At 48.5% G+C, this 22,194-nt stretch overlaps 1 protein-coding gene across 1 annotated transcript in view; it reads left to right on the top strand.

The window, feature by feature from the left end:
- The window catches only part of TESC (tescalcin), a 30,186-nt gene that overhangs the window by 2,882 nt on the left and 5,110 nt on the right, over positions 1–22,194 (top strand). The window contains exon 2 of the mRNA XM_074972502.1: positions 16,663–16,732. Within this exon, the coding sequence (XP_074828603.1) occupies positions 16,663–16,732 (70 nt within the window). The remainder of the gene's footprint in view (positions 1–16,662; positions 16,733–22,194) is intronic.

Raw genomic sequence — 22,194 nt, 5'->3', positions numbered from 1 at the left:
AAAAAATGAGCCTGTCTGTTGCAATCAAGGCAGAAACAGCAAATTAAGTAAAACCACACAGGGCCAATTAATTAAAATCAAATGAACATGGAATAATTTAAACGGACAATTCTCCAGATTCTCACCTAGATGGTTACGCTATTAAATTTACAACTTATAGCTAGGAAGATAACCAGTTGCATAAGAGGGACCTGGTTAGGAGATGAATGAATTTTACTCTGATTTGGTGCATCGACAAAAGAAAATACGTCAGTGCTTCCAAACTACCTGTTGGGGCAGGGAGCGTACATCGAAGAAATGAACTTGCCCTTTATAGCTGGGAAGCAACTGAGACTCGAGCTATATGACGTTTTCATCCTGAAATCATGCAGTCTCCTGTTGATCCATTTCTGGGGGTGTTCTGCTGGGGCAGCCCTGTGCCAGGAAAGGCTTTTTCATTTTGGTTTTTGTTTTAAGTGAGTGAATTGTGCGGGTTTTTCATGTCACTGCGGTTTTCTCCCTTGGCAGTTGAAACCTGCTTCGCTCATCCATGCTGCAGTTGAATAAAGCTGCCAGCAAGGAAGCGAGGATGCATGGCTAGGTGCAATAAAGGAACTGATTGCAAGCAGCAGGTTACCATCTATGTTTGTTGGTCTGATTCATTCCGTAAAGTAGAGCTGGGGAGTGTACGAGGTTATTTTCCTTCCTTTGTAATCCTTCCGGGTCCAAGTGTGAGTTAATAAGAGCTGCACAGCATCAATTTCACATAGATGTTACAAAAGGAATCACTACTTTGTTCTGAAACAAGTTGCCCACAATTTGAAACACTCATAGATGAGTTCTTGGCTTTGCTAAGCTGTCCTTTGGTTTTGTTCTTGAGTTATAATGTTTTTCAATGTATAATTTCAAAGATAGACCATGTGTGGGGCAGTTTGTACAGCACCTAGCACAATGGGGTCGTGATCCATGACTAGGATTCCTAGATGCTACCACAATACAAATAATAAATAATGCATTGGGATGAGCTGAGAAATACTCACCATAAAACTATCCTCATAGCCTTTATAGAGGTCTTATCACAATGTTAATAAGACTCGGTATGCCCTAGGGATTAATTATGCATGCACACACACACACACACACACACACACACACACACACACACACACAGAGATGAGCTTCAACACAAATAGAAACCTAAACAACTTTAACCCTCTGAAAGTGCATTCAAGTGCAATGTTCAAATACTTTGGATGAAAGATAGTAAATGCTACTGCAACCAGAAGTTAAGCAGCAATTAATTAGTTTCAGCATCAGAAATATGTTCCCTATCAATCTATTTCTAGGAGGTTGATGTTTGGATCTACAAATCAGTAGATCCTAAATCTTCCTTACTACTTAATTTTGCAAAGTGTCTTTCATACAAATTGCATCATAAGATGCTTTATGGCATTAATACAATGACAGAGTTGAATAATATGTAATGACATAGGGGATGCAATGGTTCAGACAAGGAAGAAAAGATTATTCTGGCCAGCTGAGATTTGCACTGAGAAGGAGAATCAATGCGGCAGAGAGAAGCAGGGCAGCTGTTCCAGGTGTAAGGAGCTGCAGAGGAGAAGGCTCTTGCATGCCTAGTCTGGTCGTGTGAATAGATGGGTGTGATGGGCTGGATCATAGAAACCCCCTTGGGGCTGCCAACTGATGTGCCAAGACTACTTCTGCCCCTGCTTTCCCTGCCCTCCCATCTTGGGACTTCAGCACCCTGCCTGGTTTGAACCAGATCCGCTAGCCTGCTGCAAAGCCAGACCCAGGTCTGAACCCCCGTCCCCTAACAGCTGTAAGCTTAAACTGAAAGCAGCTTAAGAAGTGTTCCTGTCTTTAACACTCAGATGACCAACTCCCAATGGGATCCAAACCCCAAATACATCGGGTTTACGCTGTATAAAGCTTATACAGGGTAAACTCATAAATTTTTCGCCCTCTATAACACTGATAGAGAGATATGCACAGCTGTCTCCCCCCCCCCCCCCAGGTATTAATACATACTCTGGGTTAATAAGTAAAAAGTGATTTTTATTAAATACAGAAAGTAGGATTTAAGTGGTTCCAAGTAGTAACAGACAGAACAAAGTGAATTACCAAGCAAAATAAAATAAAACACGCAAGTCTAAATCTAGTACGGTAATAAAACTGAATACAGATAAAATCTCACCCTCCGAGATGTTTCAATAAGTTTCTTTCACAGACTGGATGCCTTCCTAGTCTGGGCCCAATCCTCTCCCCTGGTACAGCCCTTGTTCCAGCTCAGGTGGTAGCTAGGGGATTTCTCATGATGGCCGCTCCCTTTGTTCTGTTCCACCCACGTATATATCTTTTGCATAAGGTGGGAAACCTTTTTCCCTCTGGGTTCCCAACCCTCCTTCTCACTGGAAAAGCACCAGGTTGAAGATGGATTCCAGTTCAGGTGACATAATCACATGTCACTGTAAGACTTCATTACCCACTTGCCAGACCACAGGAAGACTTACCAGTGAAACAGAGCCATCTACAGGTAACTGTCCTGGTTAATGGGAGCCATTAAGATTCTAAACCATCATTAATGGCCCACACTTTGCATAACTACAATAGGACCTCAGAGTTATATTTCTAGTTTCAGATACAAGAGTGATACATTTATACAAATAGGATGACTACACTCAGTAGATTACAAGCTTTGTAATACCTTACAAGAGACCTTTTGCATGAAGCATATTCCAGTTACGTTATATTCACACTTTTATTAGCATATTTTTATAAAATCATATAGAGTGCAACGTCACATTCGGACCTATGCTTGATAAGGGGAGAGGTTGCAGCAAGCCCAGGAGTAACTGTAGGCATTGACTGATTTCTGAGCATGCTGAAGTGTGGTTGATGCTTCACAGGGACAAATGAAGACATTGCACTTGCCCTGAAGAGCTTGTTGTCATGTCTGCTTTATAGTGCAACAAGTCAGGGCTGTAAACAGACAAAAGGGAGAGGAAGCATGGTCTAGTGGCTTGGGCACTGGGAGACCTAGTTTCTATTCCTGACTCTGCCACAGAACTGCTGCATGACCTTGGGCAAATCACCTCTCCCCTCTTTGCTTCTCTTTCCCCTCCCACTCTGTCTGTCCCATCTCTCTAGAATGGGGCAGGGGTTGGCTAATATGGTGCATCTGTACCGTGCCTAGCACAATGGACCCCTGATCTTGACTGAGGCCCCTAGAAGCTGCTCTAAACCAAATAACAATGCAAAGAGCCAGCCTTTATTTTAAAAAACTAAAGGCAGCTTGTGTCAGGCCAGTCTGATATGGAGTTATTTACGGCCAACTCCTTTCCTATTGCAGTCACGTGGCCCTAAGAGGATTGGAGTATGTACAGTGGCTCCTACCTTATCAGAGCCTCTTGTTGGGCTACAGTGAGTGACTTTGGAATGCCAGAAGCATCCATTACATGCCTTTAAAATCAAAAGTTCCCAGTCACATTCCAGTGAGATCCTATATTGAGTCTCCTGCATAGACTGCATTCTGCTGTGAATCTGAGCGTGCTCATTGTGTTTGAGAAGTCTCATGTAATGATGGGCTTTAATGAAGGGCTAATTTGGCTGCATTTGAAGTGTCTGTGCTTGCAGACCGGTGGGTATGTTGGCCTGGTTGATAACTCTTCCCCTCTTCATCTATTAGATTAACATTTGAGAGAGAGAGAGGCTGGAGCCTATGGTTCTCCTCGCTGTCTGCGTGCACGTCTGATTCAAGCCTCAGTCGCACCAAAGCAGGAAGGGACGTTTGCGGAATGAGGGAATATTTCATTTTAAATCAGTAATTTAAAAAAAAGTCAAAACAAATTATTGGAAAAGGGTCAATGGGCTGGATTCCATCTTTATACAGTTCACAATGGAACAGGGCCGGACGTAGTACTGGAGACAGAAGAGAAATATTGCAAAGCATGGTCTCTTGTGGAGTTTTTATAGAGGTCGATCTGCCCCTCCCTGTGGGCTCAAGACTAACACGGACCCTGAAATGGTTGCTACTGGGAAGAACTTACTTAGAAATGTCATTGCTGAGGTTGAGCTAGTGGCTGAGAGGCAGCACAAGTAACTACCTCATGGGGGCAGGGTGATCTGAGTTCTCCAAGGGCCAGCTTGGGCTCTCGTTATGGTCAGTGCCCAAATTCCCATTGGAAGCCGAGGTCAGGCTCACTGTGCAGGCAGAGTGCTGAACCCAAGATACGGGTCTAGGGAGCTCCTGTTGCTCTTCCAGGTGATATTTTAGCAGCACCAAGACTAAAGGAGGTGGCGTCTAGCTTTCCTCTGCCAGGTAGGGGGTTGCTGTGATGTGCGTAGGGACATGGCCAACACACACATGCGAGCCCCGCAGTGTCATGTGTTCATTGGGGGGGGGGGCTCCTGCTGCCTTAATCCATTCTCAGTGAGGCAGGGTCGTGGGTAGAGAAAGGGAGGGAGAGGAGAACAGGGAGGTATTTTAAAGGCTCCCAAATCCAATGTTGTTGTTTTTTTAAAAACAGTTCACTTGCAAACTGAGATGCGTGTGTGTCTGAGCAGAGGGCAGCGGGAGGGATCGTCCTATCGCTCCTTAATCTCAGTGGAAGCCAGTCCCAGACAGGCTAAATACAGCAGCTAATACAATGCTGCCTGTCTGGGCTCCAGTTCCCAGGGAGGAGAGAGCCTCTGGTGGCGTCGATGGAACTGTTGGACATGCTGCGCTCAGCCCCGCATTGGGTACCTGCCTGGTGTCTGCAGATCCTTGTGTGTTGGTGAATTAACCAGTCATTAGAAAGAACAGACCATATCACAGAGCTTATCATTTCCATCTATCTGGGGCTGGAAGGATGGAGTTGAGGAGAGAGTAAATCAATGACAACTGTGGGGTGAATGTGACAATTGTCCAGAAGTATTTAAGGGTGTGAATGCCAAGGTGGGGGAGAGATTACACGGGGGGAAAGGCCTCAATTCAAACCAAGACCATTTTAGGATGATACCTGGAAGTATTTCCTAACGATGCAGCTGTCAGACCACGAGAGTCTCTCAAGGAAAGGGGTGAAAGCCACATCATTAGAGCTGTTTGCAACTGGACTAGAGAAGCACTTCTGTAAATGCCCTAGGGAACCATCCTGCTTCAGCTGGAGGATGTTCCAGATGACTCAGCAGGTCTCTGACTCCCATGAACTGGCATGTGACTGTCCCTGATAGTCTGCTCAGCCCTTCACCCTCCAAAGCAGAAGTCTGAATAGGACAGAGAGCATGCATTAATACCACTGCCCAACAAAAGAGTTGACTTCACCCATGTGACGAAGTGGGACTGTTCTTAATGTTTCCTCTGACTATTGTGGGAGTGCCTCAGTTTCCCCTATGCAGTTCTTAAGTATCTAGGGGGTGGGATAAGGGTGTATGATCGTTGCAGAGCCCTAGAGGGCAGGTGTGTGCAGGGGTCTGGACACAGAGAATGGCCGATACCCTGTTTCCTGGCAACTGATGGCCTGGGCCCTTCCCCCCTGCAAGGTGAGAGCTAAAGGGTTGGAGAACAAAGGAATCAGGTGACCTCCTAGCCCGGCAAAGGGACAAAGCCCAGAGGAGGATGGGCTGGAGGGAGTTTAAGGTTGGGGCTGGCTGGAGACGGGGAGTGAAGGGCAGACGTGGCTGTCTGGCTCACTGCCCCCTAAAATGGACCCAGCTGAGGGGGTCCTGTTCTTTGCACCTACAAGGTCTGTTTTAGACCATGTTCCTGTCGTCTAATAAACCTCTGTTTTACTGGCTAGCTGAGAGTCACGTCTGACTGCGAAGTTGGGGTGCAGGACCCTCTGGCTTCCCCAGGAGCCCCGCCTGAGCGGACTCACTGTGGGACGCGCACGGAGGGGCAGAGGATGCTGAATGCTCCGAGGTCAGACCCAGGAAGGTGGAAGCTGTGTGAGCTTTGTGTCCTGCAGACAGGCTGCTCACAGGAAGGCGACTGCCCCAGAGTCCTGACTGGCTTCATGGGGAGCAGTTCCAGAGCATCGCCCAGGGAGTCCGTGACAACCCACGATACCTTTGGGCCCAGACACTTTTTCTATTGTAATCTACAAGGAGTTTTGCTGTAGACTTCAAAGGCCAAAGGATCAAGCTCTTAAGGAGCAGGTGACAGGCACACAAACTAGCATTTGTTTACAATCCCCATCTTTAAAGGCAAAAACGCCCTCCTTTTGCCTCCGCTCCTCTAGGGCAGGGCTGCAAGGCCTAAGTGGTCAGTGCTGTGCAGTGTAGAACTCTGGCAACGCACTAGACATCTCAGCTTTCCACACAGAAAGGGACTGAGGCTGCATTTACAACCTGGCTTTGGCTGGAGGAGAAATCTGATCGTTTAAGGACATAGAGTGTTGTGTGTTTATGAGACTGTGACTCATGCTGGCCACCTGAGCCAAAATATCAAATTAACCACCTGAGACGTTAAATGCTTAACCTGCCCAGGTGGGGAGATACATCACCAGCTGTCTGTTTGGTGGCATTTGTGAAATGAGTTGATGATCTCAAGCCTGTTTCCAGCGCACAGGTGTTCATCGGACCAAACTAGCTGTCACAACAGACACATGGGCAGCAGAGCGGACAGAAGAAACCTGCGCTGTCCCTGTGTTTGTGTAGATGTGCTTCTGGGATAAACTGTCAATCCAGCACCTTTCGCTGGTACTAACGGTCACTTGGGCAACAATAAAACTGCCCTCATCCTCAGCCCGGATTCCTCTCTCTCACGTGCATAAAAATAATGAAATGATACAGCTTAGGTTCCCCTCCTGTACAGTGCACATCCAAGCAGTCAGGGGAACGTGGAGAGCCAGTGGGAGGCAAGGGGGTGTCACATGATGGCGCCCAGGAACCAGCTTATTCAGCTAGATCAGAACTCAAGCTCCCAGATTTACAATGCACCTTTGGTATCAGGCACTCTGCTACAAGGCCCCATTTTATCGCTGTGGCCTTTCTAAACTGGCCATCATTGTGGTATCTAGGCACTTCAGTCCAGTCACTATACTGGATGGGTGCCTGCCTCGTTAGTAACAGCCACATCTGTTCCAGAACAAGGTCTAGAAGTCTCTGCTGCAGAGGGAGTAGTGCTCTAAAACGGGAGTGGGGAAGGGGGCTAGTTCAAGTTGAAGATCTGCATTTTCATATGGCGTACAGTTACAATAAAAAGCAATCCAGCCTGGTCACTTTTAATTATCTAGTCCCCATCGGTCTTTGTTCTGGGATATCTCCATCGAAGACACTTGACCCAACATAACCCCAATTATTCCTGCAGTTCTGGATAAGAGAAACCAACTCCATCGAAGTTCTGGCACCATTTCTGATGCTGTTTCCAGAGCAGAATCATATATCCTGAGCCTCTGTAACGCAGCAGGGCTGAGATCAGACTGGAGTGCAGATTGGAGCCTTTGGCATAACTGTGCTCCTTTGCTGTGAACAGTCCTGTCCGGAAAGCCAGGAGCCCATAACCATCAGCTGGTGAGTAACTTCTGTCCCAAACCCAGATAGCCAGGAATGGACTGGAGGAGGCTTCTTCCCACCCCCTCCAAAAAAAAAATGTGGCTCTGGCCCAGATCTTCAAAGGTATTTAGGCACCAAATTCCTGTTGATTTCAGTGGGTGCCTACATACCTTTGATCTTGGCCTCTGTGTAAATGGCAAGGAGGAATTTCATATTCACTGTGGCTCAATGAATCCAGATCCAGTCTACTCAGTTTGCAAGTCACGAGATGTTTTTCTGACTACAGGCCTGGTGAACTCAACCTGGGCTCTGACAGACAAGCTAGGTGAAAGTCAAGCAGCTGGTCAGATTAGGCCCAGTGACAGCTGCACAAACCCTCAGCCTGCTAATGGAGCCCTGCAAGGTGAAGCTGGGGGGCTGGCAGCTAAGAAGAAAACAAAACTCCCTGCAGCTGTTTGCTTGCAAATAGAGCAGGTTTGAGCTGACATCAGTGAATATTGGCTAGGGAACCAGAAGATGCTAGTTGTTAAGAAGAGACAGTGTGGCCTACGGGATAGATTGCTGTACCTGGGTGCTATGCCTGGCTCTGCTACTGGCCTGCTGGGTGACCCTGGGCAAGTCACCTCACCCTTCTGTGCCTCAGTTTCCCAACTGTAAAAGAGTGTTGATCATACTGACCTCCTTTATAAAACACTTTGAGATTTACTGATGGAAAACTCTGTGTAAGACTGGGTGTTATCATTGTTATTAGAGTCACTTTCCAGGGCTGAGACACATTTAAAGTACCACATAGCCAGCCCCCGTCATCTGGGGTAGACTCTGTGCTTGCCTGTGGGAGACCCAAGTTCAAGCGAGACCGTACCGCTTTCCTGGGTCACTCAGGAGCTGTGTATGATCAGAAACTGACTCCCTTCAGAGTGCAAGCTGTGTGGGACAGTGAGAGGCAGGTTATCGGCATTGCCTTAAGCCCTGTATAGCAGCTACTCCTGGAACAGTGTTACTGCCTTGCAGGAGTTGCCTTCTCTCGATCATTTGTAGCATCCCTGCAGCTGCTGTTGGCTAGGGAGAGGGCTCTGGCTGGGAGCAGTAGGAGGCAGAAAGGGAGGGGAGAGCTCTGAAGGGAGGCTTATCGGCTGAGATAAATAAGTTGGGGTGGTGGCTGGTGCAGCACAGACTGAGGCAGAAGTGTGTTTAAAACAAATCTTGGCCTCTCTAAAAGGGTCATCACCCTGGATTATTTTTCCTTCCCTGGCTGTTTACATGTGTGCGTGAGCAGACAGGGTGGAGAGGAGGCAGTTTGTGAAAGTTAAGTTAGATGCCAAGGACGTGTAGGTTTGACCCAGTCCCAGTATAACCCGAGCTCTGAGAACCCTGCTGGGAAGTGGATTCCCATGACTACAGCTAGACCTAGAATGTCATCTCTCCAGGGCAGGGACGTGTTTGTATTCCACTGGGCCTGGGTGCCGCTGGAATTCAAATAATGCCTAGGGACAAAGCCAGCACAGTGTAAACACACAGACACAACTCTACTGTATTCATAGAATCATAGAATATCAGGGTTGGAAGGGACCTCAGGAGGTCATCTAGTCCAACCCCCTGCTCAAAGCAGGACCAGTCCCCGATTTTTGCCCCAGATCCCTAAATGGCCCCCTCAAGGATTGAACTCACAACCCTGGGTTTAGCAGGCCAATGCTCAAACCACTGAGCTATCCCCCCCATCACATCACTCCACCCTGCAGCTGTTCCTGCTTCTGTCAGGAGGGAGCGGGGACCCTGCAGCTCTGCTGGTATTCAGAGCCAAAGGCCTGTGGTTTAAAGGTGTCTGGGTGCCTGAAGATGTCTTGTGGGATTTCCAAAGCACCTAGATGCCTACCTGTGTCTTCAGGCACCTAAATACCTTTAAAACACTGGCCCTAATTCCTCACGTGGTGGGTGGCCTTGGGCCCCAGTGGTACCTGTGGACCCGGAGCCACAAGACGTTCCATTGGAACTCAGCCCCCCCCACCATCAGAAGGGACACAGATGCCAGGGCACCTACTCCAGCCTGACTTCAGTCACTGAAGTTCCTTTCATGTTGGAGGTGGGGAGCTGGGAGGTGGCTTTGTTGTAGGCTAGGTGATTGTTGTGCATGGGGCTGACACAGCTGTTTAAGGGACCCCCCAACAAAATGGCAGCAGTATTCAGAATCTCTCTGATGCCAGGAGTGGGGGGGCTCTGACTCAAACAGCACAGAGACCAGCAGCCTGGAAAAGAGCGCAATGAATCCAATGCCTTTCTCTATAGCCTGGAAGCCTGCACGTGGGCAAGGGCCTGGGACATCAGAGGCTAACGTTATTTCCAAGGGATATGAGCGGGAAGTGTTGACCCTGCACGTCTCTCCTGGGGCGTTCTTTCCCTTGTGCAGGTGTTGCTGCTTTATGGAAAAGGACTGAGATTCTTTTGAACACAATGTCCGATCGCAACTGATCACCTGCCAGTTCGAGAGGAGAGCTGTGCCCAGCCTGGTGCTGCCAGGCGTGGCATGGGAGGAAGACCTGGCTTTGAGAGAGACCCCCCCCCCTTTTGTTTTGTACCATGGGCAGGTGAATCACCTGGAAGGGAGAGGTGAGCCCATGCTGCAGCACTCAGAGCTCCTCCCCCCTCCACAGAGCAGTGCAAGCTCTTCACTAGCATGTAACATGGCTACCTGATGATCACTAGTGGTCCCTACTACACTATAGTAGCACTCCATCTGTGCCCTCCATCTGTGAATCTCAAATTGCTCCATAACCCTCTGAGGGGGGGGCTACCTCCATTTTACATACGTGGAAAGCTACATTTGGTAGAAGTGGTGACTTGCCCAAATTCACTGACACAACTGGGAATAGAGCCCAGGAGTGCCATTTCCAAGTCCTCCATGCTAATCATAGACTCGCTCTGAACACTCTGATGGCTGCGGAGGAAGAGGTACCATTTTGCTGCCAAATGGGATTTTTGTTACTGCTTGTGCGTTCCCTGAGGTTTATAAGACTTTGATTTAAAACCAAGTTCCAGATGTGCAAGACTTCCTTGGCCCCATTGTTTCCATGGCAATAGTGATGTCATCCAGTGGCAATGTGAAAGGTCAACAGCTGACCGCTATGATTTGAAAGCAATGTGTAGAAAAAGTTTCCGTTTATGTGAAAACCATGAACAGAAGTAAAACAGCAAAGCATAAACCACTGCAGGATTTTAAAAGCACTACATGGCTATAGTGGAGACGTAAGATGATAGGTTGAGTCCCATTTTAAGCGACTAGAGAGTCAAAATACAGCAGGATCCTGAGCATCCAAACAGCTTGGCCAACCCCACCAAATTTGTTTGGCTAATCGGGAGCCAGTGACAAGGGCAAGGAGACACGTTAGCAGTTACAGGGGGGTTCAGAAGCTGACAGTCTGGGCGTGTAAGAACTTTTATTGTAATAGTAGTTTTTTAAACAAAGTTCCTTCCCCATTGCATGAGAGATTGAACCACTCACACATGGGACTTTGCCAGACTTCATTGCAGGCAGACTGGAAAAGCCAGGTGCAACTGTTCCTGGTGAAAGTGAAAAGCATTAGCTGATGGAATTTACATCTCCGTGCGTGAGTGCGAGAAAAGGGAAGTCTTGAGACACTTGGGATGGAAAAAGAAATACCGTGCACTGGACTTCTGTGCCCATCTGGTATTGACTCACTCATGAAGCCTTAAGCAGTCAGAGAACAGGAGCTGGATGGCTGTGCTCACCTGGATGTGGGTTCTGAGTGTAGCCTGGGTGAGAGGCAAAGCCTAGCTCTGATGTCTATACCCAGCTGGAATTGATGTTTGACCGCAGCCACTCAGAGAAGAACCTGAATGCTCCCTGAAGTGGACTTTAGGCTTCTTGCTCAGACATGTTTTTCCTAAAGATGAGATTTGCTGCATTGTTGACGCTGGGCTGAGCTTTAAACTGTGGCTAGTGGCCATCCCATTCTTAGCCTCGTGCCTTTCATCATGTTAGGAGACATCGGATCCTTTTCAGGTCAGCCATTGGGATGATGTGGATCTGGTCTAGCCATGGCTAGTCTTAGGTGTGTGATCGTGGCATCCTTCCACAGCTGGAAAGAGTGAAATTGTCCCATCCCCAACAGCAGGCTGTTGCTGCAGCAGATATAAGGATAGCTACTGTGAGTCACTGAGGGAAGTATCAGCCTTCCAAGGGGAGCAGTGGGGGCAACAAACCTAATTGGCTTCAAGACTAAGCTTGGTAAGTTTATGGAGGGGATGGTACGATGGGACTGCCTACGATGGCATGTAGCCGATCTGCAACTGCCAGCAGCAAATATCTCCAATGGCCGGCGATGGGCCACTAGAAGGGGAAGGGCTCTGAATCACTACAGAGAATTCTTTCCCTGGTGTCTGGCTGGTGGTTCTTGCCCACCTGCTCAGGGTCGAAATGATCACCATATTTGGGGGTCGAGAAGGAATTTTCCCCCAGGTCAGATTGGCAGAGCCCCTGGAAGGGTTTCACCTTCCTCTGCAACATGGGCCATGGATCACTTGTAGGTTCAAACTAGTGTAAATGGTGGCTTCTCTGTAACTTGGAGTCTTTAAATCGTGATTTGAGGACTTCAGTAACTCAGCCAGAGGTTATGGGCCTACTACAGGAGTGGGTGGGGGAGGTTCTGTGGCCTGCAATGTGCAGGAGGTCAGACTAGATGATCATGATGTTCCCATCTGACCTTAAAGTCTATGAGTCTAATTGCACCAAGTTACAAAACAGTTCAGCAATAGGCACACGGAGAGACAGAAGCAGCAGCAAACAGCATAGAGAGCTTCCCAGGACCTGTAAAATATTTAGGCCAGTGAACTGGGGAGATTTCCCTTTCAAGGCTGTAAAACAACAACAAAAATGGAGCAAAGCCGGTTACTTAAAAGTTAGAAAAATATCAGTACAGATCTGTTACCTTCTGGCAACTGTAGTTAAAATCATAGATCTGCCAATGATTTTTTAATGTGCTTGTGAATTACCTGCCCTGCTGCGAAAGGCCCATTAGTGAAAGCTTGTATTCCATCATATCCCATGTGATTCGATAAGCCATGTCTCCCATCGCTGGGCCTGGGTCAGAGAGAATGTGATGCTCAGTGGGCACAAGGACATGAGCTAATATCTTGCACAAACAAAGCCAAAGGCTGCTTTTCCCACTGCTGATAATTACTATAGTCAATATTTATGCAAGTCTGAAAAGTACCAGCCCGTGACTGATTTGAGTCCTGTAAGTATGAACATGAGTTTCTGACAAGGTATCAGCGAAAAGAAAATAACTTCCACCAAGAGATTAAGGAGTCAACAAATCAGTGATTGGTCTTGCCACAGCTTATTGCAGGTTGATATTAGGGCTAGTTCCTCTTGCAGTGGGAGGGGAGCCATGCCTAGAGCTTAGAGCATTGGAGTGGGAGGCTGAAGTCTGTCCCGGGCTCTGTCAGACTTGCAGTGTGATGTTGTGCAAGTCGCCATCCAGCTCTTGTCTCAGCTTCCCCATCGATAAAGCGGGGACAATTCCCATGTCCTGTGTGGTGTGCAAGGCTTAATCAGTGCTCGTAAATCTCCTTGAGGTTCACAGATGAATGGTTCTGCGTGCCAATGACTGGAATGGCGTTCACTCCCGGGCGCTGAGTTTCTGAGGAAGATAGTATCGTTACTCGTAAGCTCTCTATAGTTAGGGGTAAACATCAGAGTTGCTGTTCTCCCTGCATGAGCTGCCCCCAGCCGGCACCCGTGCACAGCCAGTGTGGTTACAGCGTGTGCCCATAAGTGTTAACTCGTGGGACAACTGAATTATTGTACCCAAATAGTCTTCATATGCCGCGACACTGTCTTTCTCCACCATGGGGAGATAAACTTTGCCACACTGCAGCAGAGCAGTGGTCTGTCTAGCTTGGTACCATCTATTAGCCAGTGGCAGATACTTCAGAATGTATAATATGCCACTACAATGCCCATTATTATTCCAGGGGTAGGGGAGGAGGGGGGAATTGAGCCCAGCTGGTGATCACCATCATGATTTGAAGCAGGAAAATCGATGGCTCTTAATTTTATCCAAGGTAGCATAATTACAACTTCTAGGCTGATGGAGTGTCTAGGTCAGACGTGGGCAAACTACAGCCCTCCTGTCCTGAGCTCCTGGCCTGGGAGGCTACCCCCGGCCCCTCCCCCACTGTCCCCCCCTCCCAGTTGCAGAGCCACGGCCTGACCTGGTGCTCTGGGCGGCACGGCTGTAGCACCGCCAGCCACCGGTGCTCCAGGCAGCGCGGTAAGGGGGCAGGGGCCAGTGGGGGCTGGATAGAGGGCAGGGGAGTTCGGGGTGGTGGTCAGGGGGGCGGGGGCATGGATTGGGGTTGGGGCAGTCAGAGGGCGGGGAACAGGGGGGTTGAATGGGGGCAGGGGTCCCGGGGGGGCAGTCAGGAAGGAGAGGGGGGGTTGGATGGGGCAACGGAGGGCAGTCAGGGGCAGGGGTTCCGGAGGCGGTCAGGAGACAGGGAGAAGGGGTGGCTGGATGGGGCAGGGGTCCAGGGGGAGCCATCAGGGGGCAAGAAGTGGTGGGGTGGGGTGGGGGGTCAGATAGAAGGGGGGGCTGGGCCATGCCTGGCTGTTTGGGGAGACACAGCCTCCCCTAACCAGCCCTCCATACAGTTTTGGAAACCCAATGTGGCCCTCAGGGCAAAAACTTTGCCCACCCCGGTCTAGACAAAGATTTTCAAAAGTGACCAGTCTCTTTGGATATCTCCATGTTTGGGGGCCACGTTACAGTGCAGGGGCCTGATTTCCAGACAAGGGAGCTGTTCAGTGCTTTCTGAAGATCAGGTCCATTTAAGGTGTCTCAAATTGGCATCCAAAATTTATAATTACTTCTAAAAATCTTAGTCCAAAAATTTTCCCTTTTCTCTCTCAAATATATTGCTTTTGAATTTCATAGAGTCCCCTCCTAGTCTTGAAGTAAACAGGAAGGCCTGATTGGCTGCCTTTATTTATTTTTTAATGTTTTATTTTTAATCAGCAACAGTGCACTTATGTCACTGACCCCTCTTAGGGGTAATTCCCCAAATATAAGCTACATGACTGGGGGGAGGGAGGAAGAGACAACTCTGTATCACTTAGAGACCAGATTCTCACCTCAGCACTTTGTATCTCAACTGTATTGTCTGGGGCTAAAATCTTACTGCAAGCTAACTTTAGCTTTTGCTAATGGGCCACCAGAGCATTAAGAGTTTGCTTGAGTGGCTCAGATTGCAGGATCAGGACCGTACATTATAAATTCCTTGGGGGCAGGGACCATCTCATACTGTGGGTAGCTTCCAATAAATAATAATTCTACACCTACAATTCTACATGCTACAATGCAGCCATAAAAGTGGCAAAGAGTCCTGTGGCACCTTATAGACGAACAGATGTATTGGAGCATGAGCTTTCGTGGGTGAATACCCACTTCGTCAGATGCATCTGACGAAGTGGGTATTCACCCATGAAAGCTCATGCTCCAATATGTCTGTTAGTCTATAAGGTGCCACAGGACTCTTTGCCGCTTTTACAGATCCAGACTAACACGGCTACCCCTCTGAAGCAACGCAGCTCTAGCGGATGTGGTATAGCCAGCATTGTTCCGGGCCTTTTCCCATACCGTGAGTACTTGGCTCATGTAGTACTTCACATGTTCAAAGCAGTTTACAAACACTAAACAGTCAATCCCCACAGACCCTTCTGAGATAAGCAGGTAATGATACTTACCTGATTTATGGATGGGGAAACACAGCTGCAGAGAGGTTAAGTGACATGCATAAGGTCACAGAGGGAGCCAGTGGCAGTGCTGGAAATAGAAGCTAGGTCTCCTGAAACCAGTCCTGCATTCTAACCACAAGTCCATGCTGCCGTATCCACCAACACGATTTGATATCTTTGCCATGCATCCCCTCTGCTGCTTTCCAAATAAAGTAGCCCTAATGGGTCAGATTTTTTCAAGGAAGTCACTGGAGCTGTAACAGAGCTGAATTATTTAGCCGAGTCCAATGTTTCCTCTTAAGGAAGCTCCTCATCCCCACTACTCTGTTGCACCAACATGCAACTTTCCGAAGAGCTGCTTGGACCTTTGACCCTTGTCTGGAAGCGCTGAAACGGCACGGCTGCAGCTTCGCTACTCTAGCACTGTAATGTAGACGCCTGCTACGGGGGGAAGGGGCTTTTCTGTTGCAGTAGTAAAACCGCCCCGTTGAGAGGTGGTCGCTAGCTGGCCAGAAGAATTCTTCCGTCGCCCCTGCAGTGTCTATGCCAGGGCTTAGTTTGGTTTAAATGCATCTCTCAGTGATGCAGCAGGGTCAGCCTAAGTGTCTGGTGTAGACCAGGCCTAAGTGTATCTATGTCCATTATTTGCCAGCTATTACCGTCCCCACCTCGTCTCTCTAATATCCTGGGACTGAGACGGTTACAACAGCACTGCCTACGCTAGGCACCATGAAGCCCCAATGCACAAAGAGATTTTCACTTTCCCTGGTGGGGACACACTAACTGTGCTGTCCCCTGGAGTAAGATTTCCCTTGACCATGCTTTCTACTGGGCTGATCGTTGGCGAGTCCCCAGACACAAACCCCTGGTTAACACCGTTTCCTGCAGCCACAGCACCGTGCCACAGACTGCCCGCTTCTCTGCAGGGATGTGCTGCAAATGATGCCACAAAAATGTCCCCTGTTGGGAGTGCATGCAGCAGAGAGGCGCAGGGAAGGAATGGGGACTCTGCTCATCGAGACAAGACGCTTGGTTAGGAGCCAAGGGGAGAGAGAACCCCACTTAACACGTTTGTTTACTAAGGGCCACCTGCCTTTTACCAGGGAGTAAACATATACTGACCCTCACACAGTGCTCCAGGTGTGTGACGTGATGGAGACTTTCCAGGGCAGCCAGGCGTATCCTCTCCAGAGGGAGCTTTCTCTGAAGGCCAAAAATATGGTGCTTGTCAGAAGTCCTGGGAATGTTCAGCAGGGATGGATGGGCAGTAGCCACAGGAGGAATGAGACCATTTTTCAGTCCCCGTGATCCTCTTCCAGTGCATTGCTGCTTCCCCTAGGGAAAGTCTGGCAGAGTGTGGGAGCCCTATGTGGAGACCACATCTGCTGTGGCAGGAGAGGTTAGTGACAAATGATCTTTCTCTTCTCTCTTCCCAGTCACTTTGGAACAAATTGAGCACCTTCACCGGAGATTCAGGCAGATAAGTGGGGACCAGCCAACCATCCGGTAGGGTGCTTTTATTTCTCTATCCTTTGTTTATTGCCCTGGCTGGGTTGTTGTTTATAAACTCATTCCTTTACCGTGCACGTGTGCTCTTGCTCTGTCTCCGTCTCCGTCTGGGATTACAGAGCCCTGTGGAGCACTACCTGGATTATATCAATACCATGCATTACAGGTGATTGGTTCTTGAAACAGCCCAGAGAGGGAGAAAGTGAGCGTAATCTGTTATGCCAGGAAGAGACCATCTCAGACTCCGAAGGGAATGGTTACCACAGCATAGTGCCAGGGGTGGTTAGGCTGCTGGAAGGGGCATCCCCTTTCTTGGAATTAGAGTTTCAAACAAAGGTCCTGACCTTTTTCTGGTCACTAAGGATCCCATGGCATTTTTCACAAGTCGGTGGTTGAATCCCAATCTGGAGAGTTACCTAAAATCTGCTTGTAGTTTCAGCTGCCAATGGTTCCTTTGTCTTTACTTTCTTTCCTAGACTGCTGGGTATTGTCGTTATATGCTGTTAAACATCAGGCCTGTTTCCAGAGGTGGCTGCATTCCTCAGCTCAGCTGCCAAAGTACTAGAACTGGTTACAAAAAATTATGTTGAAACCAGGGCTGTCAAGCGATTAAAAAAATTAGTCACAATTAATCACACAATTAAAAAAATTTATTGTGATTAATCACACAGTTAAGCATGCTGTTAAACAATAATAGCATACCATTAATTTAAATATTTTTGGATGTTTTCTGCATTTTCAAATATTTTGATTTTGATTGCAACACAGAATACAAAGTGCAGAGTGCTCATTTTATATTTATTTTTAAAATATTTGCATTGTAAAAAAAGAAATATTATTTTTCAGTTCACTTGATACAGGTACTGGAGTGCAATCTCTTTATCATGAAAGTGCAACTTACAAATGTAGATTTTTTCTGGTTACATAACTGCACTCAAAAACAAAACAATGTAAAAATTTAGAGCCTGCAAGTCCACTCAGTCCTACTTCTTGTTCAGCCAATCGCTCAGACAAACAAGTTTGTTTACATTTGCAGAAGATAATGCTGCCCGCTTCTTGTTTACAATGTCACTTGAAAGTGAAAACAGTCGTTTGCATGGCACTGTTGTAGTCGGCATTGCAAGATATTTACATGCCAGATGTGCAAAAGATTCATATGTCCCTTCATGCTTCAACCACCATTCCAGAGGACTTGTTTCTCTTAGTGATTGGCTGAACAAGAAGTAGGACTGAGTGGACTTGTAGGCTCTAAAGTTTTACATTGTTATGTTTTTGAGTGTAGTTATGTAACCAAAAAAAAAAAATCTAAATTTGGAAGTTGCTCTTTCATGATAAATAGATTGCACTACAGTACTTGTATCAGGTGAATTGAAAATTACTATTTCTTTTGTTTATCATTTTTACAGTGCAAATATTTGTAATAAAAATAATAAAGTGAGCACTTTACACTTTGTGTTCTGTGTTGTAATTGAAATTGATATATTCAAAACAGGTAGAAAAACATCCAAAAATATTTAATACATTTCAATTGGTATTCTGTTGTTTAAGAGTGTGATTAAAACTGTGATTAATCGTGATTAATTTTTTTGAGTTAATCGCGAGTTAACTGCAATTAATCAACAGCCCTAGTTTCCCCAGCACAAAATAACTTTTTGTCTAAAATTCATATTAAAAAAACCCTGGAAACTAAAATGTTCAATTTTACAAAACCAATTTTTTTTTATCAAAAGTCCCAATGGTTTTGGAAAACGTTTTTGTTTGTTTGTTTTTTGAGTAGCAAGATGTTCTTGTTTTTCATCAAAAAAGTGAAATATGTTGATAGGAAATTTTGAACAAAAACGATGGGTTTGTGTGCACGTGCTTTGGGATCAGAAACCGCAGTCTGAATGTTGTGTGGGATTGTTTGAGGCTGGCTGGTAGACATTGGAGCCAATTCTAAAAACACAGAGTTACGATGACACTCCTTCCTCGCATGTGCCCTATGGCAGTACAAGGAATGTCAAAGCAGTGAGTATCAGAGAGGACAGAAAAAGAACCGGGGGAGGGAACCATGAGAAATCTGGTCTCCATTTCCTGTTGTTGTAACAGGTTCTCTGACTCCCGTAAGTGACCGTACCCAATGGGGATATTTTGTGCTCATAAATTTCCCGTTCCTGTTGTTAATAAGATTTGGCTCTAGCGGGCAATGGGGGTTTTTCTGAGGAAGCTTGTTTTACGCACATCTAGATGTTTATCTCTGAGTGCAGCCACTTATCAAACAAAATGCAAAATGCCGCAAGAAGGCGGAAGAGACTAAGTCACAGTACGGAGAAAAGATGTAGTGGCATAAAAGGAACTGGCCTCACTCTGTTAAGCCTGAAAGGACCCCATTCTTCCTGGCTCACTGTAATTGCTCCTGTTCATGCAGGGCCAGAACCTGGTGAGGAGAGGAGGCTTAGATCAATCGACGGCTGCCTGGCAATTCTTGGCCATTCATTACTGTTTCAGGCACCAGAACCCTGAGATTATTTTGTAAGTGAAGCAGCACAGAGGAACTCCTGGTGCCCCCGAGAACATGGCCTGCCGAATATGGGTGGGGATTTGTATGGGCGATCAGCTTTCACTAGCATTTGAGGCTGCAGAATGCCAGAGGGGAGACCCTACAAAGGAAGAGGCATATTCCCCTGCATGGCTGAAAGGAGATGAGAAGTCGCTTCTGTAAATGATGTGTGGGAGGAAGGGAGTGATGGATCCTCCAGAAATACTTCCCAGGTGGGGAGGGGGGGAGAATAAGGAAGCATGGAGTCTGCAGAGAGGAGCTCCCCTACCTCCAGCCAGACACATGGCCTGCTTCCCCGCTGTGTCCCAGCATGGGGCACCACCTGCACCTGTGGGAAGTGGGTATTAATTGCTATCACCAGGGCAACAGAGAGGAGGGTTCTGATATCCTGCTTGTCTAGCTCCCACCCCCCTTGCCCAGATGCAAATGACTCCAGAGGATGCAAGGCAGTGAGAGGATCAGGCCCTTGAGATGGGAACGATCTTGGAGCCCTGCCCCAAAGCTCTAAGTGTCCGAGCTCTAGAATGGCTGAGGGCTTCGCGAGCAGCCCCATTCCCTGCCCTGGCCACTAGCGACATTTCTGAAATTGGTGGTACAAGATGGGGAGCACCGGCCAGTGTGGTGGGGCGGGGTGGCCATAGGCCCAGGGATATCGGTGGGGAATCGGAAGCTACCAGCTAGGAACGGGGATGTTTACTCCTGCCACTTTGGTGAGGGTGAAGGTGGAGGGACGATTCAATGCTACGTGTTATCCAGGGCATGGGGGAAAAACCCCACTGTCCCCCATAGATACAGAACTGTAACCTACACCTGAGCGTCCCAGGGCTCTCTGGTTGAAGTCCTCCAGTCCCTTGTTTGTTGAATGGAGTTCCCAGCCAAGTCCAGTACCTGAAACTCATCACGTGTCCCAGCTGGATTCCCCACCACAGACTGAGCCCTTCCAGCTAGCCATGCTGGGCTCGCCAGGAGCCCCCCTGACGGCAGGGCCAGCAGGGCTCGTGCTGTGTCCCTCCAGCGGGGACTGGCCATGCTCAGTAAAGCTGCTCATTCCACAGTGAGTTTCTCTCAGTAACCAGCACGTCGCTCTCCCCCTGGCCCTGCCATGAGTCGGCCCCGCCTGCCCCGAGCGGAGCGGCAGGATGACCTCTCTGTCGCAGCACAGTCACCGCTGTGTGGTGGAAGCTGTCTGTCCGGCAGGTGCCAGGGCAGACGACAGGGACGCACAGGAACCTGCTTTGCATAATCTGTCTGTCACTCTTCTCCTCCCCCGCCCCCGCCTTCAAGAGAGAGAAAACAAACAGCAGCTGTCACAGTGACTGACAAAGGAAACCTGCCCCCCCCCACCACAATGCAAATGTCTGCGCGTCCACTGGCGTGTTGGCAGTAACCCCTGCTTTGTCCTGGGGAGCATGCAACGGGCTCATTAAAACCGGTGTCACTGCAGCCGAGCATGGGCTATGGGATGCTAGGGGCTGACACGGAGGTGACACCCATTCCTTACTGAGAGGCCCAGCACTGCCCTTGCTGTGGCTGGCCAGATGACTCCTTCTGCGGGGAGTGGGGAGGGGAGTTTGTTGGTGCAGCCTGTCCCCCTGGAGCAGCAGGTGGCTCAGCGTCTTCCCCCTGCCAATGCCCTGCATGGCTCTCCTCCCTGCAGTCTCCCTCCATTGCCCAGCTTAGGAACCCCCCAGACAAGCACTGAGAAGCGGCAAGAAGCTGGGTTAGTGATCAGAGCGGGATGTCGCAGTAACTGGGTGAGCTGCCCCTCTGGCCCCTCGGCGTCTTGTCGAGTGCAGCCCCATCCGGGTCTCAAGCCATAAGCCGCCATCTGGCCCCGGGTGGGATAATGTGACTCTCCCGCTCTATATGGGCCCTGGGTTGCCGTCCCCTGCTGCCAAGTGTGAGGCTCAGACCCCGCAGTCCTGTTCCCTCTGGGCAGTGACAAACTGCCTCCTTAGAGCCAAGTATCCTTTATTCAGAACACCAGGGTGTCCGAGAGAACCTATCCCACAAACCGATGCTATGCTGCCCAGCCAACTGGGTGTCTAATAAATTTGATAGTCTCTAAGGTGCCACAAGTCCTCCTTTTCTTTTTATGGATACAGACTAACATGGCTGCTACTCTGAAACCTAGCTCCCTATAGACTCTTCCTCAGAGCATCTCCCTTACACCTCCCTGGAGAGCCTCTGGCAACTGATGATCTTCTCTCTCCCCCTCACCCCAACTTCTCCTTCTCCAAGGGCTTTTCACTGCGCAGTGACGTTTTGATCTCCAGGCCCCCAGCCTGGCCAAGCAGCTGTGTCACTTGGGCCTGGAGCCTGACGTTAGACCACTCTTCTGTAACTGCCCTTCCAGGGGTGTTCCGAGCTGGGAGCCATTGGCTCCCCTCACTGCACAGCGCCATTGAATTTAAGCGTTGTAGGCCTAGAGCAACCATTCCACCACCCGCCAGTACAACACAGAACAACACAGTCTACAGGAGACTCTACTAACCTACTATACAAGAACTCACCCTCGCTGCCCGGACCACATACAGTGTCCAATTCAGTCTCCATTTCTGTCACGTGGGAGACCTGACCCCCAGCCCCCCGCTTGCGCCCAGCGCCTTGCCACTTATTCGTTCCTTTCTTGAGACAGTTTGTGCTGGCAAGTTTGCACCTGCCTCGCCAGCCCCAGCTGGGGTTTGCACCCTCGTTTTCCTTTAGTAGCGGTGACTGCCAAGAGGTGTCCAAGTGATTTAATTCAAGTCCTTCCTACTGAAGGCTCAGCTGCCGAAAACACGTTCCATGTCCGGCGCCGAATGGAAAGCTGGGAGGAGGTGGTAAATTTTGCAAAGCTACTTCCGTTCCCCCAGTAGCACGAAGAAAACATTTCGATTAAAGGTCTGTTTCTCAGGCAGATAGGGACTGATTCAGAGAG

Source organism: Natator depressus, chromosome 15, assembly GCF_965152275.1.
Source record: "Natator depressus isolate rNatDep1 chromosome 15, rNatDep2.hap1, whole genome shotgun sequence".
NCBI classification, from domain to species: Eukaryota; Metazoa; Chordata; order Testudines; family Cheloniidae; genus Natator; species Natator depressus.
This window is presented reverse-complemented; position numbering and strand designations above follow the sequence as displayed.